This window comes from Mustela nigripes, chromosome 4 (genome assembly GCF_022355385.1).
Source record: "Mustela nigripes isolate SB6536 chromosome 4, MUSNIG.SB6536, whole genome shotgun sequence".
Taxonomy (NCBI): domain Eukaryota; kingdom Metazoa; phylum Chordata; class Mammalia; order Carnivora; family Mustelidae; genus Mustela; species Mustela nigripes.
In genome coordinates this window covers 104,921,694-104,949,347 of record NC_081560.1, presented here as the reverse complement: position 1 = coordinate 104,949,347, position 27,654 = coordinate 104,921,694, and the positions used below count along the sequence as shown (strand labels likewise).

The following is a 27,654-nucleotide window of genomic DNA, read 5'->3' as shown; positions in this document are numbered from 1 at the left end:
TAGAAAACACACATGATCTTGAAATGGGTGAATATCCTGAAACAGAGGAGGAGAGACTATGTTGAATGACAGAGCAACTAAGAGTCAATATCTAGTAAGTGGCTAAGACATCTTTAAAATATTTATAAAATGGAGAAAAGAAAAATTTCTGCCCTATATACTTTTTTGGGATAGTTCTTTATAAATATTAGAATGCATACATACTCAGTTCTTGGGTAAGCTTAAAAACTACTGTGCGTCTTTATGAGTAGAAATGTGTAGCTCGGGGCACCTGGGTGGCTCAGTGGGTTGAGCCTCTGCCTTCGGCTCAGATCATGATCTCAGGGTCTTGGGGTTAAGCCCCGCGTCGAGATCTCTGCTCTAGCGGGGAGCCTGCTTCCCCCCTCTCTCTGCCTGCCTCTCTGCCTGCTCTTTTCCAATCTCTGTCAAAAAATAAATAAAATCTTAAATTAAAAAAAAATGTGTAGCTCTTAAACTCACCTGCTCCATATTTTTTTAATAATGTGATAGAGCCAGACCACCTGGTGTTCTGAGCACAGCTCTTGTTAGTTAAAAGAATATTTGTCATGTTACACAAATACTAATACATGTTCATGGAAAAAAAATTAACATTTTACTGTATCATGTCAAATCTCTTTATACCCTTGTATACTCATTTTTCCCCAAAACATGAGATAATGTAATGTATATTGTTTTTTAATCTGCTTATTTTGAGTACTTTATAATATTTTTAATACTTTTTATTAGCATAACTTATTGGTTTTATTTATTTTTTTTGTCTTACTGAAATAGTGAATTTATTTGTGGTCCATCTGGATACTTAATGTAGGTTGAGATGTGATTTAGAGTTCCACAAGGTCTGAAAATACAAATAGCCTATGCAGTTAAAATGTTTTTTGTTGTAGTAGAATATATAGAACATAAAAATTTCCATTTTAACCATTTTTGAGTGTACAATTCGGAGGCATTAGTTACATTCATAATAGTGTGAATCACTACCGCTATCTGTTTCTAAAATGTTTCTTCACCCCAGACAAGAACTGTACCTGTTAAGCAATAGCTCTACACTTCCCTCTCCCTCCAGCCCCTGATAAACTCTCATCTACTTTGTGTCTCTATGGATTTGCCTACTCTGAATATTTTATATAAGTGAAATCATACAAGTTTTATACTTTTGTGTCTGGTTAATTTCATCGAGCATATTTTCAAGATTTGTCCATGTTGTACCGTGTATCAGAACTTTGTTCTTTTTTTAAGGCTGAATAATATTCTGCTTTATGGGTACATTTGTCCATTGATGGGCACTTGGATTATTTCCACCTTTTGGGTATTGTGAGTCATTGCGCTATGAACATTTGCATAAAAGTACCTGTTCGAGTCTCTGTTTTTGGTTCTTTTGAGTATATACCTAGGAGTGGTATTGCTGGGTCATAGGGTAATTCTATGTTTAACTTCTTGAAGTACCCACACAGGGTTTTTTAAAATTAAAATTAATTCATTAAATGCCCTTTGCGGGGCGCCTGGGTGGCTCAGTGGGTTAAGCCGCTGCCTTCGGCTCAGGTCATGATCTCAGGGTCCTGGGATCGAGTCCCGCATCGGACTCTCTGCTCAGTGGGGAGCCTGCTTCCTCCTCTCTCTCTCTGCCTGCCTCTCTGCCTACTTGTGATCTCTCTCTGTCAAATAAATAAACAAAATCTTTAAAAAAAAAATAAATGCCCTTTGCGTAAGGTACTACATAATGCACATGCAGAATGTATGCAACGAGAGCTGACCCATGTAGAAACCTACATGTGTTTGATGTAGTTTGGGTCCTTTACTGCCGGCAGGAGTGCCTACACGGGGTTACTGTTTAATAGTTTTTTTTTATGGTTAATTAAATACATTTAGAACTTTTTGGAAAGGAAGCATCTGAAAAGTATAAAAGGATTTCTGAATGACATTTATATGTATTACATACCCATATGTGCAGGTTGTAATGAGGAATATTACATAGTAAGGATGGAGAATAGCAAAGACATTGTATCTAGTTTCTTCTACAGGATTTAAGATGTTTTCCATATATTTTAATTTATTTATTTAAAGGTTTTTCTATTTACTTATTAGAGAGAGAGAGAAAGAGAGAGAGAGAGAGACAGCAGGAGAGGGAACACAAGCAGGGAGAAGGAGAGGCAGGCTTCCCTCCAATCAGGGAGACGAATGCGGGACTCGACCCCAGGACCCTGGGATCATGACCTCAGCCAAAGGAAGCCGCTTAATGACTGAGCCACCCAGGCGCCCCTGTTTTTCATATATTTTTGTATATGTATTTTAACTTTTTTATCTAAGCTACTTGAGACTATATTAGGACCATGTAACCTAGATATTTCTTACGTTTAATGTAAGCATATCCCCTTAACACCATGCTATTTGCTATTTTAGTGGCCATTGTCTTACTGTCTGTAATATCTCATAGTAGTTGACCCACTGGTGCCTTTATGTTCATTTAATTCTACTTTGTAATTCTACTTTTCCTGTGATTTTTCTTGACTATTACAATGTGAGGATCAGCTGTGTTTACTAAAATCCAAATTGTGTCATGTGAGGGTTTGTTCAAAGGTTGGAAGTCCCTTAAGAAGTCTGACTCATCTTCCCCTCCTTCCTCAGCTTGCAGCTGTTTGTGATGTATTTGTGGAAAACTACATCCCTGGCAGACTGTCTGCTATGGGCCTTGGATATGAAGATATAGACAAGATTGCCCCTCACATCATCTACTGTTCTATCACAGGTATTTTGATCCCACACTCTTATCAGCGAATAGATTTTCTAGTTAGTTGGCTTTCTTTGTTCCTGTAAGAAGCCTCTTGCTCGTATTGGTTTTCTTGAAGTGATTCTGTACTCCCTAGCCCTCGCCCTCTGATTAATCATTATAGGTAACCGAAATGAAGATTTTTCATGTATTTATTGGCTGCTTGTATTTCTTCTTGAATTGCACGTCTGTAGTTTTGTTTTTGCAAATTTTTCTATTGATATTTTATAGACATTTACAAAATACTTTGTATTTTGTATTTACAAAAATACTTTTGTATTTATAAAATACAAAATATTAATTCATACATAGAATTGTAGGTGAAATATTAATTGGCTTTAGTGTAGCACAGGAAATCAACATATCCCCTTAATTTATTCAAAAGTGTTAAGCCAGGTCAAGGAAAGAGTTCAGTAAAGTCTTCCAGATTGTTTAGCTGGGGAATGTTGTGGGTGTTTGTGTGTGTGTATGTGTTAGGTCCAAGGAAACAAGGTTATTATTTGAGTTAGTTTAATCTATTTTTAAGCACTTATCTATTAATTAGGGAGGTAATATAGAAAAGTGGCTGTGAAAATTCTTAGTTACATTAATAGTTTTTATCAGAAAAAATTATAGTATTTTCACTCTTCATTCATCTACCAAATATTTACTGCAGGTGTGTGATTTGCCGGGCAGTATTCTAAGGTTCTGGGATGTGGCAGTGGATAATACATGGAGGTTTGCCTTATATTATAGGTTAAGGAGATATATAGTAAATAAATAAATAAACTTATTCTTTAAGTTTTTAATTTTTTTGTAATTGAGCCCATTAATGATAAGGGCTAAAGAGAAATAAAGTAGGGCAAGAGGGATGGGGTGAGGATGAGCTATATTATACTTGGAGATAGACCTCTGGTCCTACAGCGTCTCCCTTGGGGGTGCCTGGGTGGTTCAGTCGGTTAAGCGTCTGCATTTCGCTCAGGTCATGATCCTGGGGTCCTAGGATTGAGCCCCACAGTGAGCTCCATGCTCAGCAGGGAGCTTGCTTTTCTCTCTCCCTCTGCCTCTCCTCCCCAATCCCCCACTCCACTTATGCTTTCACACTCTCTCTCTCTAATGAGTAAATAAAATGCTAAAAAAAAAAAGAGAGAGAGAGAGAGAAGTCTCCCTCGATAAACTGACATTTGAGCAGAGACCTGGATGAAGTAAAGGGGTGAATCATACAGATATTGGCAATGATGGCTTCAGGAAGGGGAAACAGCAAGTGCAAAGGACCTAAGGCAGGAGCGTGCTGGGCATGTCTGAGGACCATCAAGGATGGCTGAAGCAGGGAACTAGGGGAATGTAACAGTAAGAAAAACAGGAAGATGTTGGTTAGCAAGATCTCGAAGAGCTTGTTGGCAACTCTTAAGGAATTTGACGTTTACTTTGAATAAGTTTGTAAGTTAATGGAGTATTTTACAGAAGAATGATAATGATCTGACGTATTTTTATTATGTTATTTTTAAAAAATTTCACCTGTTTATTTATTTATTAACATATAATGTATTATTTGTTTCAGGGGTACAGGTCTGTGAATCATCAGTCTTACACAACTCACAGCACTCACTGTGGCACATACCCTCCCCAATGTCCATCACCCGGCCACCCCATCCCTCCCACCGCCCTCCACTCCAGCAGCCCTCAGTTTGTTTCCTGAGATTAAGAGTCTGTTATGGTTTATCTTCCTCTCTGGTTTTGTCTCATTACATTTTTTCCTCTCTTCCCCCATGATCCTCTGCCTTGTTTCTCAAATTCCATGTATCAGTGAGATCATATGATACTTGTTTTTCTCTGATTGACGTATTTTGCTTCGCATAATACCCTCCAGTTCCACCCACGTGATCTGATGTATTTTTAAAAGTATCACTTTTCTTTTCCTTTCCTTCTCCTAACGTCCTGAGAAACAAAAACTGAGGGTTTTGGAGGGGAGAGGGGTAGGGGCTTAGGTGAGCCTGGTGGTGGGTATTAAGGAGGGGATGTATTGCATGGAGCACTGGGTGTGGTACATAAACAATGAATCTTGGAACACTGGGAAAAAAAAAGCCCCCCCCAATAAAAGGATCACTTTAGCTACCGTGTTGAGAACAGACAGTAGAGGACAACGTTACAAGTGGAAGAACAATTGTGAAGCTATTAAGCTACTCCAGGCTAGAGATACTGACAGCTTGAATTAGGGTAGGAGTGGTGGGGGTAGTTGAGGAGCGATAGGATTAAAAATGTTTCTTTATTAGTCATAAAGTAATAATAACCAAAATACTCCCATTTCTATGCATTCAGGTTAATTGAGATATAATAATGCTTTGACTATGACATATTACTTTAGTATAAATGATGCTTTTCACAGTATAATTATGTGTTGCTTTTTAAATGTAGATTAAGCTATAACTGCAGTGTTTGGTCAATACTATTTTAGAGGGGATGATCATTAACTTCGCTACTGAATCAACATGAGAGCCAGCGTCTGTAAATAATAGATGACTCTTTACCACTAAATCTGACTCTCTCTTAAATGTACTATTGTATAGGTATGTAATCACACTTCAGTCTTTGTGTCTGAATATCAATATTTATATGTGTCAGAAAGAGGGAAAGGTTTTTCCTTAAAATTTCACAGTCTATTGGAAATGTGGAGGTCTAAATTACTAAAGTAGGTAAAATATTATCTTCACATTACCTTGTTATCATAAAATGCTACATAACTTGCAAATGCACCATCTTCAATGACGGTAAATATTTATTTCTCATTCCCATGAATTTGCATTGGTGGAGGTTCAGCTGATCCAGACTGGTTAGATTTGGCTCCAAGTTTCAGGGGTGGGGGGCCTGCTGTGCTGGTCCTGTCTTTCACACTCCTTGGACCAGTGGCCACCAAAGGCGCGTTTTCCTAATAATGAAAGGCAAGAGTACAAGAGAATGAGCCCAACCTCACAAGCATGTTTAAAACATTAGCTACATCCCGTTGGCTTGCATTCCTTTGGTCAAGGCAAGTCACTCGACCAGGCCCAGTACGAATGCATGGTGAAATATGTTCTATTCTTGTGGCAGGATCTACAGAGTCACATGGCAAGGCATGGATTCCAAGAGGGGTAAAGATTAGGAATAAGAATGTATTTTATCACATCCTCCAGCCAAACAAAAATGCTAATTCACTTGGGGGGCACCTGGGTGGCTCAGTCAGTCAAGCGTCTAACTTATCTCAGGTAATGATATCAGGGTCCTCAGATGGAGCCTCAGGTTGGGCTGCCGGCTTCCCACTCAGCAGGGAATCTGCTTCTTCTCTTCCCCTGCCCCTTCCCCCGCTCCTGCCCTGTCCCTCAAATAAATACATAACATCTAAAAAAAAAGTTACCCCACTTGGGAAGCCTCACAGTTCCCAAAGTTTCACATCTATAACTAACTACAGTTAAAGCCAGCAGTTCTTCTGGGTCTTGGCTTGTGGTTAGAGGATCTCTGCATTTTCTTCCAGCTCTCAGATCCCGTGTTCACATTTTAGTGTGTCAAAGGGCCCTGGAGATAGATTGTATAATGTGGAAGTTCTCAGCTATGGGGAGAGTGCAGATTTGATATGCTTTTCGGTGATAGGGATGGGGGAGTAAGGAGGTGATGGGGAGAGGCACTTACAGTCTGAACAAGGACCTTCCATAATTCTGTAATCCTCTACATCCTCATCTCCTGACAATCATGAGAAAAACACCCATACAGTTCATTCTCCTTTATTTCCTGATAAGGAAAGAGGTCCGGAATGTCCAAGAGACCTCTGGTCCTACAGCTATTTCATGGCAGATGGCTTTACAATTCAGGCCTCTTGACTAAATATTAATTGCCTCTGTGCTTTCCCTACTTAGATGTATATCATTGTTGTATGTTACATTGTTATAACTTAAATTGTCAAGTGATGACAAGACACTGAACAGCTTGACTTGAGAAGAATGTAGTCTTGGTCTTTCATTTATTGTTAATCATATTTACTCGTCAGGGAGTCTAAATGTCAATGGAGTCTTTGGAAGCAGAGGTCGTTTATGAGTCATGAATCTATGTGTATATAAAGTAAGGCCATCTCTTTTGTAAAAGTTTGATATTCTGGTAATCAGTGTTTGTTTTTCATATTTTTTAAAAATCAGACTGATTAGATCAGTCTAAAGTTGCACATGTTATGATTGGGATCCTAGACTTCCCTGATGTTCCCCAGTGGCATTGCTGTTCTGTCAGTGCTGTCCAAGCCCAAATAGTCTGTTCTCACTCACATGTTGACCTTACTGCTGATGAGAGTAATCTTAGAATGGCTGGGAGATTTAGTTTAATGCACTCTGACAGTTGTGTGGTTGAGATTGCCTCAGTCTGTGAAATCTGGTCTGCAGGACAAAAATGCTCAACTGATCACAAGGGAGGAAGGATTATTTTTCTAAGGTCCTCTTACCATTTCGGAGTATGAACATTAGGGGGCAGTGTTTAAAAAGCTATCATTCACTAGGAATTACTTCTTGAGGAAACTCATGTGTCCTTTGTACCAGGGGGTAAAGAAAATCTCCGAAAGAGATTTTTATATTTTTATAAAAGAAAGAGATTAAAATCTCCGAAAGAGATTTTATATTTTTATATTATATTTATATTTATATTTTTATATTCTTAAAGAAGTTTTGTTTTTTAAACTGACCATTCTCTACGTCTTTATACTTTTAGTATAATGATATTCTCCATGGCACTTTAATTTTAAGTTGTACCCTCTTCCCTTTGTTTCTTCTGAGCATGTTATTAATTATAAAAAGTTAGCAGTAAAAATCCTCTCTACCACATTTAAAAATATTTACTTCTTTTCTTCTTATTAACTTCATTGCTCTTTGTTTCTAGAAGGATAAACATTGCATTATATTATTGACCAGAATAATTTTGTGGTAGGAACATTGTGTATGCCCTTTAATAATTTTTTTTTGGGGTTGGGAAAGGGCTTTGCCAAGTACCTTTTTGATTTTTGTGAATTCCCCAATGGCATTTTCTTAATCTCTGTCCTTGTATGGACAGATTACAGGATTCTGCTTGAGGATAGGTCCTCAAGAGGGACCTCAGAACTCATTATCAGAGAGAATATTTTAAGAGAATATTTTAGATCCATTCTTTAGTTTTAAGTAGAAAAAAATCTGAGAGCTCTACTTATGAGCTAAGAATAGCTAAGATAGTTATAAGGAAGAACCTGGTGGGCAGATTTGCCTTATTAGATAAAAAGACTGATACAACCTGTAGTACTAGTATAGTGTGGTATTAGTATGAGGATAAGAAATACATCGATGGAACAGAATAGAGAGCTCAGAAACATGCTGGCATATATATGGAAACATTTTTTTTTTAGGGCTTATACTCCAGATCATTAAAGGGTAGAATATGCAATAATTGATGGTAGAACATTGGTTATCCTTAAAGGAAAAGATAACCTTGATCTTGAGTTTATTCTATATAGTAACATAATGTTGATTTATACCCTAAATATGAAAAGTAAAACTCTAAAACTTTTAGAAAACAATATAGGACAATGTCTTTATGACCTTAGGGCAGGGAAGAATTTTGTAGACAACATACGAAAAGTATGAACTACAAAGGAAGAGACTGATAAACTTGACTACTTATTAAAATGTAAAACTTTTGTGCATCAAAAGCCACTATAAAAAAGCAAGCAGATGAGTCACAGATCCCTGGAAGATAACTGACAAAGGATTAATAACCAGAATATCTTAAAATTTTTCTTTAAATCCAATAGAAGAAAAGAGAAACAGTTCAACAGACAAATGGGCCGAGCTCCAGAAAAGGAAACCTGAATGGCTGTAGAAAGTTACTCAGGGTCAGTAGTTTTTAGAAAAATGCAAATTACACTGTATGTTAACTAACTAAAATTTAAATAAAAAAAGAAAAAGGCAAATTAAAACAAGAATGGTATTCCACTTCACACCTAAGAGATTGACAGACATTTAAAAACCTGACTCTACCAGACAGAGGAATCTGTGAACGTTGCTGGAGGACAGATACCCAGGTTGAAAAATGATATCCATGTTGGGAGTAATTTGGCAAGCTGTTTTGAGATTGTACACAAATCTACCCTATGATCTCCAGTTTTAACTTTTAGGTACGTCCCTATAGAAAGTCTCAAACATGTGCATGAGGGGACATGAAGAATGTTCATAGCAGCATTGTTTGTAATAGCAAAAAGGTGAAAATATGAGATGAAGTATATTTTAGTAGGAGAATGGCTAAATGTGTAATATAATGAATGGGATACCATTAAGCAATGGAAAGAGTAAGCTGGAACAACATGAATTCAGTTAGATGAATTTTCCAAACATAAAATTCAGTGAAGAAAGCAAGTTACAAACAGTGATATGCAGGATGATACTGTTTATGTAGAGTTAAGACAATAAAAATCGTATATATTTTTTAATAATTCACTTAAGTGGTTAAAATATAAGTGGTTAAGTGGTTAAAATATAAAGACATACATGGTGATGAAAAATGCTAAATTTGAGAGAATGATTACCCCTGGGGAGTGGGGAGGGAGGGATATGGGACAGGGTAGGGACATACACGGGACTTCAACTGTATATGCCAAATACACATGCATATTTGTTATATTATTCTGTGTACCTTTTTATGTTCACCATAGCAAAAGATCCAGAAATGCCCAAGTAATTCCCTCTCACCTTCCCTCCCTTTCTCTGTCTCCCTTCTCCTACTCCAACGCATATTTCATGAACTTCTGTATTGCCCGGCTCATTGAGTGTACGGAATGAACAATACAGACATGATTTCTGCATTTAGGAGCTTACAGCCTACTGTTAGAGACATTTTATAAAGAAGTTAAAAAAATCGTATGGCAAGTACTAATAAATTGTGTTAGTACTATGACAGAGATTCATAGAGGAGGAGATGCATAGTGTCAGAAAAGCCTTTTCTGGGGAGGTATCATTTAAAGACCTAAAACAGGAGAAGGAACCAGCCATTTGAAGATCAAAGGGAGGAGCATTTCAGGCAGCAAAAATATCATGTGCAAAGGTCCTGAGGTAGGAAGGATCTAAAGTCCTTTAAAAGCCTACGAGAAAGCCAATGTGCCTGAAATACCAAAAACAATCAGAATGCTTGAGAAGACACTGTGTAGGGGTGAAAATGCTATGGCATACAGGGAAGGATTTGAGCTATAGAGGGATATGATACAGAGTATATTAAAAATAATCTTTAAAATAGGTAGGAATCAAATACTGACTAACCTGCTGAAGGACCTTGATTAGTAACATTGGACATGGAATTATACAACCATAAAAATGGATAAGGCCTGGCATTTGTGATATTGAATGGACCTAGAGCACTATGCTAAGTGAAATAAGTCAGGGAAAGACAAATGCCATTTGATTTCACTCATATGTGGAAGCTAAGAAACAAAACGAATGAATAAATAAACAAAAATCAGAATCAGACCTAGAAATACAGAGAACAAACTGATAGTTGCTAGGGGTGGGGAGGGGGTGGGCCAAATAGGTGAAGGGAAGTGGGAGGTACTGGCTTCCAGTTAAGGAATGAATAAGCCCTGAGAATAAGAGGCACCGCACTGGGAATATAATCAGTAATGTAATAGTATTACAGAGTGATAGAATGTAGCTACATTTGTGAGTGTAACAATATATAGAGAGTTGAATTACTTACATTGTACACCTGAAACTAATGTAATGTGTGTCAACTATGCTAAAAACAAAAAACAAAAAACTGACAAACTTCTAGTCATGCTGACCAAGATAAAAAGATACAATATTGGGAATGAAAGAAGGGTCATCACTTCTGACAACAAAGACATTAAAAAGATATCAACAGAGTATTGCAAATAACTCCATGCCCGTGAATTCAAAAACTGAGATGAAATAGAATAGAATAAATCCTTTAAAGACACAATGTACCAACACTTACTCAAGAATAACGTGAATTGTGCTATACCTATTAGAGAAATTACATTTTTTAAAAGATTTTATTTATTTGACAGAGAGAGAGAGATCACAAGTAGGCAGAGAGGCAGGCAGAGAGAGAGAAGGAAGGAAGCAGGCTCCCTGCAGAGCAGAGAGCCCAACGCGGGGCCCAATCCCAGAACCCTGGGATCATGACCTGAGCCGAAGGCAGAGGCTTTAACCCACTGAGCCACCCAGGTGCCCCGAGAAATTACATTTTTAGTTGAAAACTCTTTGGAAAAAACTTCAGGCCCAGATGGTTTCACTGGTGAATCTCACCAAACATTGAGTAAGAAATACTACCAATTCTACACAATGTCTTCCAGAAAAGAGAAAAGGAGGGAATCCTTCCAAATTCATTTTATGAGGCTAGCAGCGTCCTGATTCCAAACTAAAGACATTCCAATAAAAGAAAACCAATGACCAGTATCTCTCATGAACATGGAAGTAAAAATTCTCAACAAAATAGGGACAAATTGAATCCAGTAGTATATAAAATCACAATACATCACAATCGAGTGGGATTCATCCCAGGAATTTAGGTCGAGTCAACTTTCAAAATTTATGCTAAGCATATTAGCGCACAAAAGAAGGACATAGGAGAAAAGCTGCATGACCTTTGGCTTTGGCAAATGTCTAAAAGACATTTGATGGCAAGAGCATGACCTACTTTGGCCATCAAAGGGAGTGTGGTCCTGCTTCATACTACAGATGGATGAACCTCAGAAACATCAAACTATATGAAACAGTGCAAGGTGCAAAAGGCTAGGTATAGTCTGATTCCATTTATATGAAATGTCTAAGAAAAGACAAACTTATAAGCTGGAAAGCAGATCAGTGGTTGCCTAAGGCTGGAGATGGGCTTGGGGGATTAACTGCAAAGAAGCATGAGGAAAGTTTTTAGATTGTGGTGATGTTTGTAAAACTCTGTATGTTGATTTATGGACTTTCAATTTATGTATTTAATGCTGTATAAATGATGTTTTCATAAAGCTGCCTAAAAAATGAAAAAAAGAAACCACTGGACATCGAGAGAAGGTTCATATTCCAGAGAGTAGTGATTAAGATAAAATTTCCTTAGATTACTGAAGAAATCCCCATGCCTCCATAGTGTTTCAGAGTCAGTAGCAGAGAACAGTGAGCCCAAATAGCCATGGCAAACCGTCCAGTGACTGCATCCAACATTCATATCATGGCAACGACTACAAAACAGAACATTGCTGCACTTGGATTCTTAGGGAGTGAGCTGGTCTGTGTGTGTGTGTGTATCTATTCTCATCATTTTCTGCATATTCACCACATAACCTCATCTCTAAAAGAAGACTTACTGGGGTGCCTGGGTGGCTCAGTGGGTTAAGTCTCTGCCTTGGGTTCAGGTCATGATCTCAGGGTCCTGGGATTGAGCTCTGCATCGGGCTCTCTGCTCAGCCGGGAGCCTGCTTCCCCATCCCGCCTCCTTCTCCCCTGCCTGCCTCCCTGCCTACTTGTGATCTCTGTCAAATAAATAAATAAAATCTTAAAAAAAAAAAGAATATCTAGATGTCTGCCTGCACTGTAACCCCATAAACATGTTGAAGGGGAGAAAAAGAAGGAAGGAAGGAAAGGCAGGCGGAATGGATGGGGGAAAGAAGGTTGGAAGAAAGAAGGGAAGGAAGGACAGAAGAGAAAGAATTAAGGTATGTGGGATAACAATGGGCAAGTTTTTTTTTTTTTTTAAATACAATCTCTGAAGATTGTATTCCAGTTTAGGGTACATGACATTCACATGGCAGTAAGCATCATTTCTAGACTGAATAAATAGTTTGGATATGACATTGAAAGGAATCCTTATAGTCAAAATAATTGGAAATTACTGGTCTGAATTATGAATGTCTTGGTTGCACCCTGTTCTCTCCGGAAATGTTTTCCTTTTCTCCAGAAATCCAGAGTATTGTGGCCATCTGTCCAACTTTAGAGTCAGTGATCCCCAGCAAAAGTGTGGTTTGACATATTTACCATTTCATACCAAACTCATTATTTAAACAAATAATGACACCATCTCTGCTGGGGAAGGGAAACTTAACACATAAATACAGGATTTCAAAATACAGCCCATAAAGCTAGGGACTGAGATTATATTTTGTCTGTAGACATGGACTGGCTCCAGAAAGTGACTTTATGCCTTTATTTTATCCCCAAAGGGAATAACCTCTTTATCTTTAAATACTTCTTTTTACCCTTACACATATAACAGATGTGTTGTACGAGTTGGACTCAGTGGAGTAGACGCAGAGACTTTATTCTCTCCCACCCTACCTCTGCAACCTGTATCCTTGACTCATTTTCATTTTTCATGGATGAAATCCCAGACAAGTCCTATGTTTTTTCCCTGGTTGTTTCATTTAAAGTATTAAAAAGTCCAGCCGAATCTAAAACCATAACTTCAGACTCTTGTGTAGTTTATGACTTTTCCCTTTCCCCAACTTGGGCATGCCTTTTTGGGAGTCTGGGGAGAGAGAGAGAGAAGTGGAAGGGGAGAGAGAGAAGACAGAGAGAGAGAGGGAAAGAGTATGTGTGTGTTGGAGGGTGACAGTCTCTTCATTCTTCCATGATTCTTCTCTTCCCTGTTGCTAGCTGCTATGTGTAATTCCTTCAGAGTGAGGCTCTCTTAGGGAAAGGGAAGTGAGTATCCCATTAGGGTACACAAAAGCCTTTGATTGACGGGTATAGTTGGAGCCTTGCATTGGAGACTTCTGTATACCTGAAACTCAGTTGGTGGTTCTTTGTCTTGTGGGGAGTTTTGTAGGATCCTGAGACCTCGGACAGTAGTTCTTCCCAATCAGCCCCTGTCTTTTTGTGGTCCTCTGTACACAGTCCTCTATACAACACACATGTTCCTATAGGCATCAGAATAAAGTTTCTGCTTAACCTTATGGGTAGAATTCCTTTTAAACAAGCTAGTTCTGCTCTTCTGATGGGCCACTTGGCTCACAGGGCATACCATCCGTTTCTATCATTGGGGGTAGTGCAATTTATTTACAAACCTGTTACTTTTGCTACATTTAACTGATGAAACCTTAACATCTTGCTTTTGGTATGTTTTTAGGCAACAAGTCAAGTCCTTAGGTAATTTCAAGTTCTCAGAACACAGGCCAAGATCACAGATGCTTTTTTTTTTTTTTTTTTTTTTTTTGGAAGTCTCCTTCAATTAGCTTGAAGTAATGGGGAAGCAATTTGCCCCTCCCCTGTGGCAGGGTGAAATGCACAGCATGCTGACAACTCTTTCTAAGGAAGCCCTTGCTAAAGGTTTTATTTGCCTCCCTACCTTTTCTTGCATACCTTCAAATGGATGATAAGCCAAGGGCAGCAAAACAGGTTTCATATTTTAGCGTCCTCCACACTGGTGTTCTGGCATTCCGGCATTGTTTTTGGGTTTGACGCCTCAGATGAACAGAGACAAGGGAGTTTCATTTGAACATTCTTTAACTCAAATTTTGACAAACCTGAGATATTGGTCTTAAAATTTTTTAAGTATGAAAGGATAATATTTGATGATAAAGTGTCTGGACTGACTTCATATGCATTCTCAAATATTTAAACACAAGTGTAAAGGTCAAGTTTTTCCATATACACAATTTCTAAATAAAGATCTTTTCCCATTAGCAAATACTGCTTTAAGGCTGATACGGAGTTGTTAATGGATATAAGGAGCATTATGATAGTTTCTCTTGGGAACTCTTCATGAAACTGTGAAATTAAGGGAATCTACTGGACTGGAACATGAACAAAATAACTTCCCATTACATTAAAAGAGACGAAGTTGCTCTTCTTAAAAGGGTTCTGCTTAAAAGCGTTCTGTATTTATGGGATTTATGTGTATGCACTGAGTACTATTTCATCACACAATTTTATACATGAATGTATGTTTGACCTACTTCAGTCCCCAGTTACTTTTATTTTTCATATACTATTGATCAATAAAAGAGGAGCTCAAGACCTGAGAAGGAGGCCGAGCTGCTTTCTGAATGCTTTGTACTTCCAGAAGCAAAGAAATCGGCTCGGCCTAGCAATATGGTATAAATCTAGAGTCAATTGGTTTCACCTTTGGTCTCTGATTTCTAATATATGGATGATAGTTCCCAATTTAAGGAACTCCTTGGGAACTCGAGACCAGCAGGAGGGAAAAAGATGACAACATTAGTTCATGTTAAAGTAATTATTTCAAAATCTTCACAAATCAGATGATTTATGGATCATGCCAGATAACACATGTCAAGACTTAGCCCTCATCCCAAAACCCTGTCATCAAACTGAATCATTTCCCTTTATGGTATTAGGCCTGGGAAATAAATCCATAAATTTAAAGAAGTAATGCTAGATAAGAAGAAATATTATACTTAAAAGGATGCAAAAAATAAATATTAGATAAAATTTAGATAGCATGTATTTCATGAGTGCTAATAATACTTTTTCCATTCTGTCGATGGTCTTCCTAGCCAGCATTAGTGCACTGCTACAACTTTCAGTCCTTTACTTGAACTACAGTATTTTTCATCACAGAGCTTAAAAGTATGTGCAGTTAAGTCATAGTCATGCAATCCCGAAAGATCAGAGATCTTGATAAACTATCAGATTGTGGAATCAGTGATTCTGTTTTGTAAACAATGTAAAACCCACAAAAGTTTATCAAGTGAAAAAATACCAGTGTTAAAAAGTTTGGCAAACATATTTGGATAGAAGGAAACCTGGTCTAACAAACATGCCAGTTAAAAAATGGGCAAAGGACCTGAATAGACATTTCTCCAAGGAGGATATACAAATGCCAACGAGCACATGAGAAGATGCTCGACAGTATTAATTGTTAGGGAAGTTCAAATAAAGACCAAAATGAGATACCACCTCATATCGATTAGGGTGGCTGCACAAAATTAAGTGTTGGTGAGGTTATAGGGAAATTGGAACCCTTGTGCACTGTTGGTGGGATATGTAACCCACAATGGAGGTTCCTCAAAGATTTGAACAGAATTACCACATGAGCCAGCAATTCAACTTCTGAGTATATATGCAAAAGAATGGAAACTGGAGGCTTGAACAGGTGTTTGCACATGTATGTTCATTGAAGCAGCATTATTCAGAATGGCTGGAAGTTGGAAGCAACCCCAGTGTCCATTAACGAAGGCATGGGTGGATGAAAAAACTGTAGTATATACATACAATGGGATAACATTCAGCTTAAAAGGAAAGGAAATTCTGACACTTGCCACAATGTGGATGAACCCTGAAGATGTTATGATACGGGAAATAAGCCTGACACAAAAGGACAAATACTTACATCCCGTTTACAGCATCCTGATTCATAGAGAGAGGAAGTAGAAGGGTCATTCCGGGGGCTTGTGGGGAGGGGAAAGTGGGGAAGTGCAAAGGTTCAGTTTGGGAAGATGAAAAGTTTAGGACCCAGTCGGTGGTAATGGTTGTACAACATCAACGCTCCTGCACTGTACACTTGAGCCTGGTTAAAATGGTGAATTTTATGTTGTGTGTGCTTTATCACCATTGAAAATGTAAAAATTAGCATGAAAAAATAGAATAAAAGAAAACATTTTAGTAAAAAAAGGAATTTAAACTACAAGGTAGACTATAGGAAAAATTATAAATATTATGTCACAGCCACAGGAAAATGTCTTGCTGTATCTGGAATAGTGGTATGCAGATACAAGTACTTGATGACTAAGTATAAAACGTTCCTTTGTTCAGGAATAAACTGATTCTTATGGGGGTAAATTAAAAACCCTTTATTTCAAGGATTTTTCTTTTTTGTTTCTTTTCAGTCTGATGGGATTAGCGTATATATTAGAATATACTTGTACATTTGCTTAATACTAAATACTGATCAACATTCCATTTTTGGGGAGTCAAAATCCTATTGTATAATAGTATTTCTATGCACCCTATATTTATCATTCCATTGTAAATAATTTATCATTCCTAATATTGTCTAGGAAATACTCAAAGGGTTGAGGCAAATATTTATTCATTTAAATGAATACTTTCTGGAGAGAAGAATTGCCTGCTAGGATAAATAGTTACAATCATGCATTATAATTGATCAGAATTGCTGGTCTTAACTTTGAAAGAAAGGTAGAAATGCTTAAGTATTGTCAATCTGACAAATGAAATTTTATGGTCCCAAATATTTATTTATTTATTTATTTTTAAAAAGATTTTATTTATTTATTTGGCAGACAGAGATCACAAGTAGACAGAGAGGAAGGCAGAGAGAGAGGAGGAAGCAGGCTCCCTGCCAAGCAAAGAGCCTGATGTAGGAGCTCGAACCCAAGACCCTGAGATCATGACCCGAGCCAAAGGCAGAGGCTTAACTCAATGAGCCACCTAGGCAACTGGTCCCAAGTATTTCTAGGAGGGTACATTTCTGCCACTCGAGCCAGAAATTTCAATCTTGTTTCTCACAGCTCTCTAAGGAAAGCCAAGATGATAGTGAGGGATCTACTCTTATCTCAGTTAGATACACCCAGAATTTTATGTGTCCTCTTTACTATCCTTATATTTTGAGTCTTCTACTCTTCCTGTACGGTGGTGTCTCATGTGCTTGGGCTTATGTATTCTCAGTTCTGTTTCTAACCCACCATATGGGTTACAAACAGTGATTCTCCTAAGCTGTACATCCTGTCCACACAGATAACTCTCATTTAGACCTTCTACCTGCCGGTGTTTGGTTGAAGGTGCTCAGGATCATTTATCAGCAAAAGTCTTCAGTGTTTATCTTCAGTGCTTCTGTGTGTCTTTCCTTCTTTGAACAGAATACTGTATGCCTGTGTCCTCTATTCCTCCATCATTTCCGGTCTGATCTGCCTTTTGGACTTGAACCGTTTCTTAGGACACCCAGAGACCCTGGGGGTTATGGCCGTAGGTTGCTTGGTCTGTCTTTTTGACTGTCATGAGTTATGCAGTCTTAAAAACAACCAGAGCTAATGTGAAAGGCATACAATCATTAACCGTGTGGCCCAAATACTTCTCAGGTGAAAAATAAGGAGTGGGAAAGAGGGAGATAAGTCACAGGAGGAATCTCACATTGTGAGACGTAGGTGTGGAGAGGCACCTTTTGGAATATGTTTCCCTCTTGTTCTGCCTCCCACCGCACTCCCAGCATTTCACTGATTCTTTGCAGTTCCCCAGTTCCGTTACAAGAGGAGGGGCCTGCCATTTTTGAACATTACGTTTTATAGGAACACAGCCATGCCCATGTGTTTATATATTGTCTACGGCTATCTTTGTGTTGCAACAGCAGAGTTGAGTAGTTCATCAGAGAACATCCTCACACCTCAACTCACAAAGCCTAAAATATTTACTATCTGGTTCTTGGCAGAATTTGCAGGCCCCAGATCTAGAGTATTTGGTATGCATGTCCTGGATAGCAGGGTGACACCACAGGATGGAGAGGGAAAAACCCAACCTTTTCCTCTTATTTTATTTATTCATTCTCTTTTGCTCCCTTTTGAGGCAAAACTCTGAGGGTCTTTAAGATAGAAAATGCAGGGACGCCTGGGTGGCTCAGTTGGTTGGACGACTGCCTTCAGCTCAGGTCATGATCCCGGAGTCCCGGGATCAAGTCCCGCATCGGGCTCCCACCTCCACGGGGAGTCTGCTTCTCTCTCTGACCTTCTCCTCGCTCATGTTCTCTCTCACTGTCTCTCTCTCAAATAAATAAATAAAATCTTTAAAAAAAAAAAAGACAGAAAATGCATTATGATGTTAAAATTGGGAGTCTAAGTCCTGTGCCTACATTCCCAAGAATGAAAATAATTCTCCGTGACAAAAATGATTACAGATGTAATAAGAAACAAAATCAGGAAAATATTTGCATTTGGCTTGGCTATATAAAATAAATATATTAGATATAAAATATCTAAGATTTATTGAGTATTTATTATGTGTAGGCGCTGTGCTAAATATCTATTATCACATAAAATAGCACATAACTGACATAATTTACATATAGGCAGATCTTGTAATTATATTAATTGCTTATCAATTATAAAAGACACTAGGCAGTGTCATCCAAAGAAGCTCTCAACGAGGATTTGTGAGACTTGTATGAGTGTCTTCTGACCTTGGGGAAGTCATTACGTTGATCTGATCTTAAATGTTCTCATCTTTAAAATGGAGGTAAATCTAGTGGAGTCTGAGATATAATTCGTGAATGTTCCTTCAGATTTGTAAATTGTTATGGAGATATTAAAGATTAAGTCATTAAATATGTTTCAGGTTATGTTACATGAGTTTTATAGGGGTTATAATACTAGTCGTACTTGGAACTCTTTTTCATGAGACTACGTAATGGAGAACAAAGGCTCAGGGGTTGGGGGACCTGGGGTGAATTCCTAGTTCTACCGTTATGGCTGTTTAACTTCTGTCAAGTTTTTAATCTCTTTTAATTTCTGTTTTCTGGCTGTAATATGGGAACATTGATGCTGGCCGCTCCCCCAGCAGTGGTATTATAAGGATTCAATAAAAGTGCAAGTGGATCCGTAAAAGTGATACAATCTTCACGTGTAACATTTCTCTGAGACCTGAGTCTTCTACTCCCGCTCCTCCACAGTCCTCCAGACATTTCCCTTCCACACACCCTCTGCTCTGGCATGTGGACAGTGATGCTCAAAACTGACTCGAAGCTGCTCTCCTGCTACCATGTCTCAGGGCAGAGGCTGAACTAACTGTACTAATCCTCACATTCCCAGATTCTGTGGCTCAGGGCTGCTTTCTGTGCTCACTTCACTGTATACTGTATTAAGATACGGTTATTTTTGCTTTGTTATCTGAGCCAAAATTAAAAAGAATACAAATGTTAAGGAAAAAAAAAAAGAACTTGTGGGACCTATACTGACGTGACGGAATAGCTATCCATTCAAGAAATATGTATTGATGCAGATACTGTGGTGAATAAATGGGGTGTCTCGATCGGATGGGGGCCTCCCAAAAGTGGGGCAACGATCGGGTGGAAGCTGGCGGTGTGGCAATGAAAGGGTTCACCGGAGGGAGAACAAAGGGGATAGAAGTTTAGATAGAATACGCTTCAAGAGGACCAGTGGGCAACTTAGCAGAGGAGAGACACTGTCTGCCGTGAGGCAGTGCGTGGGGCTGTTTTTAAAGGCGGAAGATGAGGAAGTATGGTGACATATGGAATCTTCCCCCTTTTGGGAACTGTGCCTAGTTGTAAGTAGATCATTGGGTACTCAGGGCCTCTGGATATTTTGAGGTGGGTCGTCTTATGGGCCTGCCTGTATTCAGCCAGGTGGTCACTGTGGGCCCTTTCTACATTCCATCGCTCAAGCCTGTTTGTGCAAAAGTGGCCTCTGCAGATAATTTGATAAGTACCAGGAGCATAAAGATTAGTAAGACACAGGGGCAGCCAGCAGGCTGACTAATGCTGTGGTGGTTGTGGGGTGCTAGGGAAGTCTTAGCACAGGAGGTCATCATTAAGTTGACTTTGAAATTTGATTATTTTTTTTCTTCCCTAGGCAGGGAATGGAGGTAGAAGACATTTTAGACAATTTGGCAGAGGAACTGAGACGCAACTGACAAGGCGTGTTCAAAGAGCAGTGCAGAGGCCTGGGTGGATAGAGCGTGAGGTGGAAGATGAAGCTTGAAAAGTAAATTGAGGCCACAGAGGACTTCCTATGCCAGGTTTTCAAGCTTAGTCTCTATCCTGTTATTAATAGGAAATCATCAGAGATTTTAAGCAGGGAAATGCCCTGGTCAAATCCATTTTAGGAGGATAATTAAGTGCAAGTAGAGAATTGCATTTAACCAGAGCATATCCTGATAGCAGTTCATGATTTTCAGTAAAATAATGGGAGAAAACAGAAGCAGTGGGTAGAGTAGAGTGGGTGGATCAGAGAAGGATTTAGCACATGCCCCGAGTGACCAAAAGAAAGGAGAAAGAAAGGAATCGAAATGATTTCAAATTGCCTGGCTTGAGCCATTCTGGGATCTGGGAGAAATGAGAAATGAAAATAAGTTCAATATCGGGGGGCACGGGAAGAGAGAATTTCAAGGGAAAGATAAAATGATCAGGGTCAGATACTATGCAGAGGACATTTTTGACTTGTAAGTTCATAGCCCTTTTTATACTCTTTCAATTTTAACATTTATTAGATGGTATTTATTCATCTAAACATGCAGGCATGCATGCGATCACCCATTCATTCATTCATTCATTCATTCAGCAAAATAAGTGTTGTGTCTACTCCATGCCAAGCAATATAATGTAACTCTTGAATTTTTAAAATATTTTATTTATTTATTTGACAGAGAGAGAGGGAGAAAGAGTACAAGTAGGGGAAGCAACAGAGGGAGAGGGGGAAAGCAGGCTACCCATTGAGCAGGGAACCCAATGTGGGGCTTGATCCCAGGACTCTGGGATCACGACCTGAGGCAAAGGCAGATGCCCTACCAACTGAGCCACCCAAGCTCCCCAGTGGAATGTAATTCTTTGGCTGACTTCCTTCTCCCTTCAGTATAAATCTGTGATCACCTTGATAGCACTACTGTCTTTTTTCCTTTGCACTCCCAATACTAGCACAATATCTGTAATGCAGGAGTAATTCAAACAGGTGCCTGGGTGGCTCACTCAGTTATACATGTGACTCTTGATTTCAGCTCAGGTCTTATCAGAGTGATGGGATCAAGTCCCATGCTCAGCATTAATCTTCTCCCTCTGCCCCTTCCCCACCCCCAACTCGTGCTCTCTTTTTCTCTTTCTAAAATAAATATTGTCTGCCTTGGGGCGCCTGGGTGGCTCAGTGGGTTAAGCCTCTTGCCTTCAGCTCAGGTCATGATCTCAGGGTCCTGGGATCGAGCCCCACATCCGGCTCTCTGCTCAGCAGGGAGCCTGCTTCCCCCCCACCTCTCTCTGCCTGTTTCTCTGCCTACTTGTGATCTGTCTGTCAAATAAATAAATAAAATCTTAAAAAAAATATATATCATCTGCCTTTGGCTCGGGTCATGATCCTAGGGTGCCGGGATCAAGCCCCACTTTGGGCTCTCTGCTCAGTGGGGAGTCTGCTTCTCCTGCCTGCTGCTCCCCTTGCTTGTGCTCTCTCTCTCTTTCTGTCAAATAAATAAATAAAATATTAAAAAAAAACCAAATGAACTCTTAAAAAAAAGAAATAATTCAAACAGATGTTCATTGGGTTCATTATTGATCCAAATAGGATATGGACTAGAAGAAAAACCATTAAACAATTAAGAGGCTAAGTTAAACAATTGAAAGGTTATTGTTAATCCTGCAAGAAAAATTCACTAGACTTCTGGGAGAAGAAGCCAAATTATAAGGGTGTTTAGGAGGGAATAGGAGGTGATAAAATAACAAGCTGTCAATTTTTCAAGAGTTTTTAGGTTAAGGGAGGGATGAGAGTTTGGATGGTTGTTTTGAGGGCAGAAAGTGTTGAGAAGACTTTGATAATACACGTGTTTCCTGAAATGCAAAAAAAAGTGTCAATATATATATATATTTTTAAAGATTTTATTTATTTATTTGACAGACAAAGATCACAAGTAGGTGGAGAGGCAGGCAGAGAGAGAGGAGGAAGCAGGGTCCCTGATGAGCAGAGAGCCCCATGCGGGACTCGATCCCAGGACCCTGGGATCATGACCTGAGCCGAAGGCAGAGGCTTTAACCCACTGAGCCACCCAGGTGCCCCAAATGTGTCAATATTATATAAAATTTTAGAGACTGGATAATGCAACATTTAACTGTATATACATTTTTAAAGTCAGCCTTTCGTTTTGCTGTATAGAACGGCAGATGACTTTGCTGACTGAACTGCCCAACTTTCTGCTGAAAATCCTTTCCCATCCCTAAATATGTCTTCATCAAATTCAAGGCAAGTACTTGTTCATATTTTCCGTTATTTCCTTAAGTACCGTACCCCTGGGCTGTCCCCATTTCTGTATTCTCAGTTTAGCAGACATATTTGCTGTCCAATGCCAGTTTACGTGTTGTATAGGTCAGGGTTCTCTGGAGACATAGAATCAATAGGGTATCTATATCTATCGATACCAATATATATGAGGAGATTTATTATATGAATTGACTCCTGACGTTATGGAGGCTGAGGAGTCCCAGGATCCACCCTCTGAAAACGGAGAGCCAGGAAAGCCAGTGGTGTGATTCAGTTCAAACCCGAAGGCCTCAGTATGGTGTGGGGAGGGGCCATGGTGTAAATCCTGGTCTGAAGAAGTCTGAGAACCAGCACTGTCTATATCGGAGGGCAGGAAGAGACAGACGGTTTAGCTCAAGCAGAGTGTGTGTGTGAGAGAGAGAAAAAATGTGCCTTTCCTCCACCTTTTTGTTTTATTCAGGCTCTCAGCAGATTGAATGATGCTAATTCACATTGGAGAGGGTGACCTTTACTCACTCAGACCACTGATTCAAACGCTCTTCTCTTCCTGAGACACCCTCACAGACACACCCAGAAATAATGTTTTACTGACTAGCTGGGCATCCCTTCGGCCAGTCAAATGGATACATAAATTAACCATCATACATGTACTTCCTTGATTTCAAGAATCCTACCTTAACTAATAATAGCTTCTATTTATTAATCTTACTATGTGGTCAAAGCTTTAGATGCATTACCTCATTTGGTCTTCATAAAAATTAATGTGTACTAATTATTTTTATTTCAGTGATGAAGCAGAGGCTGAGAGTCTTGTCCAAAATCACGTCTGGTACCAAGACTCAATCCTTAACACTAATAAATTACCTCAAATTTTTAAGATAGAATATTGCTATAATAACTCCAAATTCTCCATTACTTTATACACTAGAAGTTAATTTTTTTCTGATGTCACAGCCTAAGTTGTGTCAGTGGGGGCTTTGCTCATGCCGTCATTCAGGTATCTAGGTTTCTTAACTGTTACGATAAGTTCAAAAAACTCAAGTCATCTTTGAAAACTATCAGTGGGAAAAGGAGATTAGGTAAGGCCCCATAGATGGGGGGGGGTGGCATTGGAGCAATGGCCTAAATGAAGTGAAAGAATGCATATATAAACTTGTATCTCGAAAAAGTACATTCTAAGCAGGTTCAAGGAAACTTGAGCAGTTAATGTGGCTGGATCCGATGAGTTAGCGGACAATTAACGAAGTTTAGATTAGAGAGGGGGTTGGGGATTGGAACCCATGGGGCCTTGTGAGCAACTTTAAGGACTTTGGCTTTTATTCTGAGATGCCAAGCCCATGGGGGATTTTTGAGCAGAGGAGTGATACAATCTGATCTGTGTTTTGAAGGAATTAAGGACAATTTGCACGTCTCCCACAGGGGCAGTGCACACAGGAGTGGAGGAGCCAGAGAAGGGCCTGGGGAAGCCAATGGGTGAAGGATACACCAAATGCAAGAAAGTGGCTATTTGCAAAGGTGGGGGAAGAAAGGGAACTATAAGCTACCCATCCTTTTTTAACCTTTGCAGCTGAATGTAAATTGAAGATTTGGATCAATTTGGACAAGAAAAGAAACGCCATTCTTTTAAAGTAGATTGAAGAAGTGATTTTTTATTTAAAACAAAGAAAGCAGAACTAGAGCATCTTCAATTTTTAATCCTTTCTTGACAGGTTACTTAGACCACCTGTGATTAACACGAGTAGAGAGTGAGTAACTGGCCGGAGCCTACGCCAGGTGGCGGTGCGCGTTGGTTTCCAGAGTCCTGCTTTGGCGGGCGTCTGCGTGCGCCCGGTATTGCTTTGTTGAGTCTACAATGTTCTTACTAGGTTTTTGCGGTCCTTATTCTTCAGCGAGGACAGCCCGCAGTGGGTGCTGCGGCTGGGGTAGTTCACCAGCGCTGGGAGGGACGGGTTACTTGGTAGGTTTTGGTTGCTGACTTCCAGTTTTTAGCGCTCGTTACCTGGCAGACCTGCCCCCACTCGTCATTGTCCTGGTGATCTTTCTTTCCAGTGATGTTTGGTGGTTTGAACGGGTGCTCTGTTGGAAAGTCGATTCCCATGACAAGGGCCCCCTTATTGATGGAGACTGGTCAGGATAGTAAGTCATTGCCAAGGTAATGCAGTAGCTTCATCGACTTGGATGTGGCCCAAGATTTTCATTCTACCTTTGCGGGTTTCTTCTACCTCCTTCATCAGCCTCCGGTTGGTCACTGTCTTGGATCTGGTGCTGCTCTACAATCCTTTAAATAGATTAACATTACCAGTCAATATCAAGGATTGTCAGACTAGATTAAAAAAAAAACAACAACAACGCACTTTAACTAAATATTGCTTATGGGACATACTTTTTTTTTTCTTATTTTTTTTAAAGTAGGCTCCACACCTAAGGTGGGGCTTGAACTCTCCACCTTAAGATCAAGAGTCACATGCCCTACTGACAGAGCCAGCCAGTTGCTCCTCTTATGAGACACATTTAAGACAAAATAATTCAAAAAAGTTGAGAACAAAAAGCTGGAAAACAATGTAGCATGTAAGCATTAAAAGAAAGTTGGGGGTCACCTGGGTGGCTCAGTAGGTTAAAGCCTCTGCCTTTGGCTCAGGTCATGGTCTCTGAGTCCTGGGATGGAGCCCAGCGTTGGGCTCTCTGCTCAGTGGGGAGCCTGCTTCCCTTCCTCTCTCTCTCTGCCTGCCTCTCTGCCTACTTATGATCTCTGTCAAATAAATAAAACCTTAAAAAAAAAAGTTGGTGAAACTATGTTAATACTAAATGATGGATTTTAAAGCAGAAAGCATTTTTAAACAAAAGAAAGGGTACCTGATAAGGATTCATGCCTTACAATTCACATAGTTTGTAATGATAAATTCATGAGAAGTCTGGAGATTCTAAAGATACATACCACAAATCCTATGGCCTCATAATACATAAGAATTGTCAAAACTATAAGGAAAAACACAAACTCACAGTTACAGTTGAAGATTTTCATTTTTAGATTTTATTTATTTGAGACAATGAGAGCAAGAGAGCATAAGCAGGCTGCAGGGCAGAGGGATGGGGAAACATGAGCAGGGAGCCTGGCACAGGCTCAGTGTGGGGCTTGATCCTGGGATGGGGGCTGAAGACAGACCCCCCCCCTTTTTTTAAGGTTGAAATTTTAAAAATTAAAATTAAATTTTAAATTAAATTTTAAATTTAAAAAATTTTAAAAATAAAAATTTTAAGGTTATTTATTGGTCAGAGGGATAGAGAGAAAATAGAAGCAGGCAGAATGGCAGGCAGAGGCAGAGAGAGAAGCAGGCTCCCTGAAGAGCAAGGAGCCAGATGTGGGACTGATCCCAGGACCCTGGGATCATGACCTGAGCTGAAGGCAGCAGCTTAACCAAGTGAGCCACGCAGGCACCCCTGAAGACAAACCATTAACCAACTGAGCCATCTAGAGACCCCTAGAGTTGAAGATTTTAGTACATCTTTTTCAGAAATTCATAGGACAAGTAGACCCAAAAAAGTCATTAACAATTTGGAAGATTTGGATAATACAATTATTTATCTTGATCTACTGGAAAGAAACCTTCCAAATTTTAAGGCAGAATGGTATTTTTAAATTAACATATAATTTATTATTTGCCCTAGGGGTACAGGTCTGTGAGTCATCAGACTTACACATTTCATAGCACTCACTATAGCACATACCCTCCCCAATGTCCATAACCCAGCCACCCTAACTCTCCTCTCCCACCCTCCAGCAACCCTCAGTTTGTTTCATGAGATTAAGAGTCTCTTATGGTTTGTTTCCCTCCTGATCCCATCTTGTTTCATTGTTTCCCTCCCTACCCCCCATGACCCTTTGCCCTGCCTCTCAAATTCCACATATCAGAGAGACCATATGATAATTGCCTTTCTCTGACTGACTTATTTCGCTTGGCATGATACCCTCTAGTTCCATCCATGTCGTTGCAGATGGCAAGATTTTTTTTTTAATTTTTTTTTAAAAGATTTTATTTATTTATCAGAGAGAGAAAGGGGGAGAGAGCGAGCACAGGCAGACAGAATGACAGGCAGAGGGAGAAGCAGGCTCCCCGCCAAGCAAGGAGCCTGATGTGGGACTCGATCCCAGCACGCCGGGATCATGACCTGAGCCGAAGGCAGCTGCTTAACCAACTGAGCCACCCAGGCGTCCCATGATGTTTGCATAGTATTCCATTGTGTGTGTGTGTGTGTGTGTGTGTGTGTGTGTATACCACATCTCCTTATACATTCATCTGTTGATGGACATCTAGGTTCTTTACATAGTTTGGCCATTGTGGACATTGCTGCTATAAACATTCGAGTGTTTACAAATGGTAGATTTGTACCCACACTATATAATACCCGCACTACTGGGTATTTACCCTAAAGATATGTGCACATTCCCCTACATTTTGTATCTTTAGGGTAAATACCCAGTAGTGTGATTGCTGGGCCGTAGGGTAACTCAACTTTTTGAGGACCCTGCATACTGTTTTCCAGAGTGGTTGCACCAGCTTACATTCCCACAAACAGTGTAGGAGGGTTCCCCTTTCTCTGCATCCTTGCCAACACCTGTCATTTTCTGACATGTTAATTTTAGCCATTCCAACTGGTGTGAGGTGGTATCTCAGTGTGGTTTTCTTTTTTTTTTAATTTATTTTTTATTTTCAGCATAACAGTATTCATTATTTTTGCACCATTATTTTGCCCCACACCCATGCACACACTCCATGCAATCCGTGCCTTCTATAATACCCACCACCTGGTACCCGACCTCCCACCCCCCCCTTCAAATCCCTCAGATTGTTTTTCAGAGTCCATAGTCTCTCATGGTTCATCTCCCCTTCCAATTTCCCCCAACTCCTTTCTCCTCTCTATCTCCCCATGTCCTCCATGCTATTTGTTATGCTCCACAAATAAGTGAAACCATATG

General features: G+C 39.5%; 1 protein-coding gene across 16 annotated transcripts in view; it reads left to right on the top strand.

Annotated features, from left to right (window-relative positions):
* Window positions 1–27,654, top strand: part of SUGCT (succinyl-CoA:glutarate-CoA transferase) — an 840,768-nt gene that overhangs the window by 40,015 nt on the left and 773,099 nt on the right. For all 16 annotated transcript variants that reach the window (XM_059397231.1, XM_059397230.1, XM_059397222.1 and 13 more), the window contains exon 6: window positions 2,644–2,764. In XM_059397231.1, the coding sequence (XP_059253214.1) occupies window positions 2,644–2,764 (121 nt within the window). The remainder of the gene's footprint in view (window positions 1–2,643; window positions 2,765–27,654) is intronic.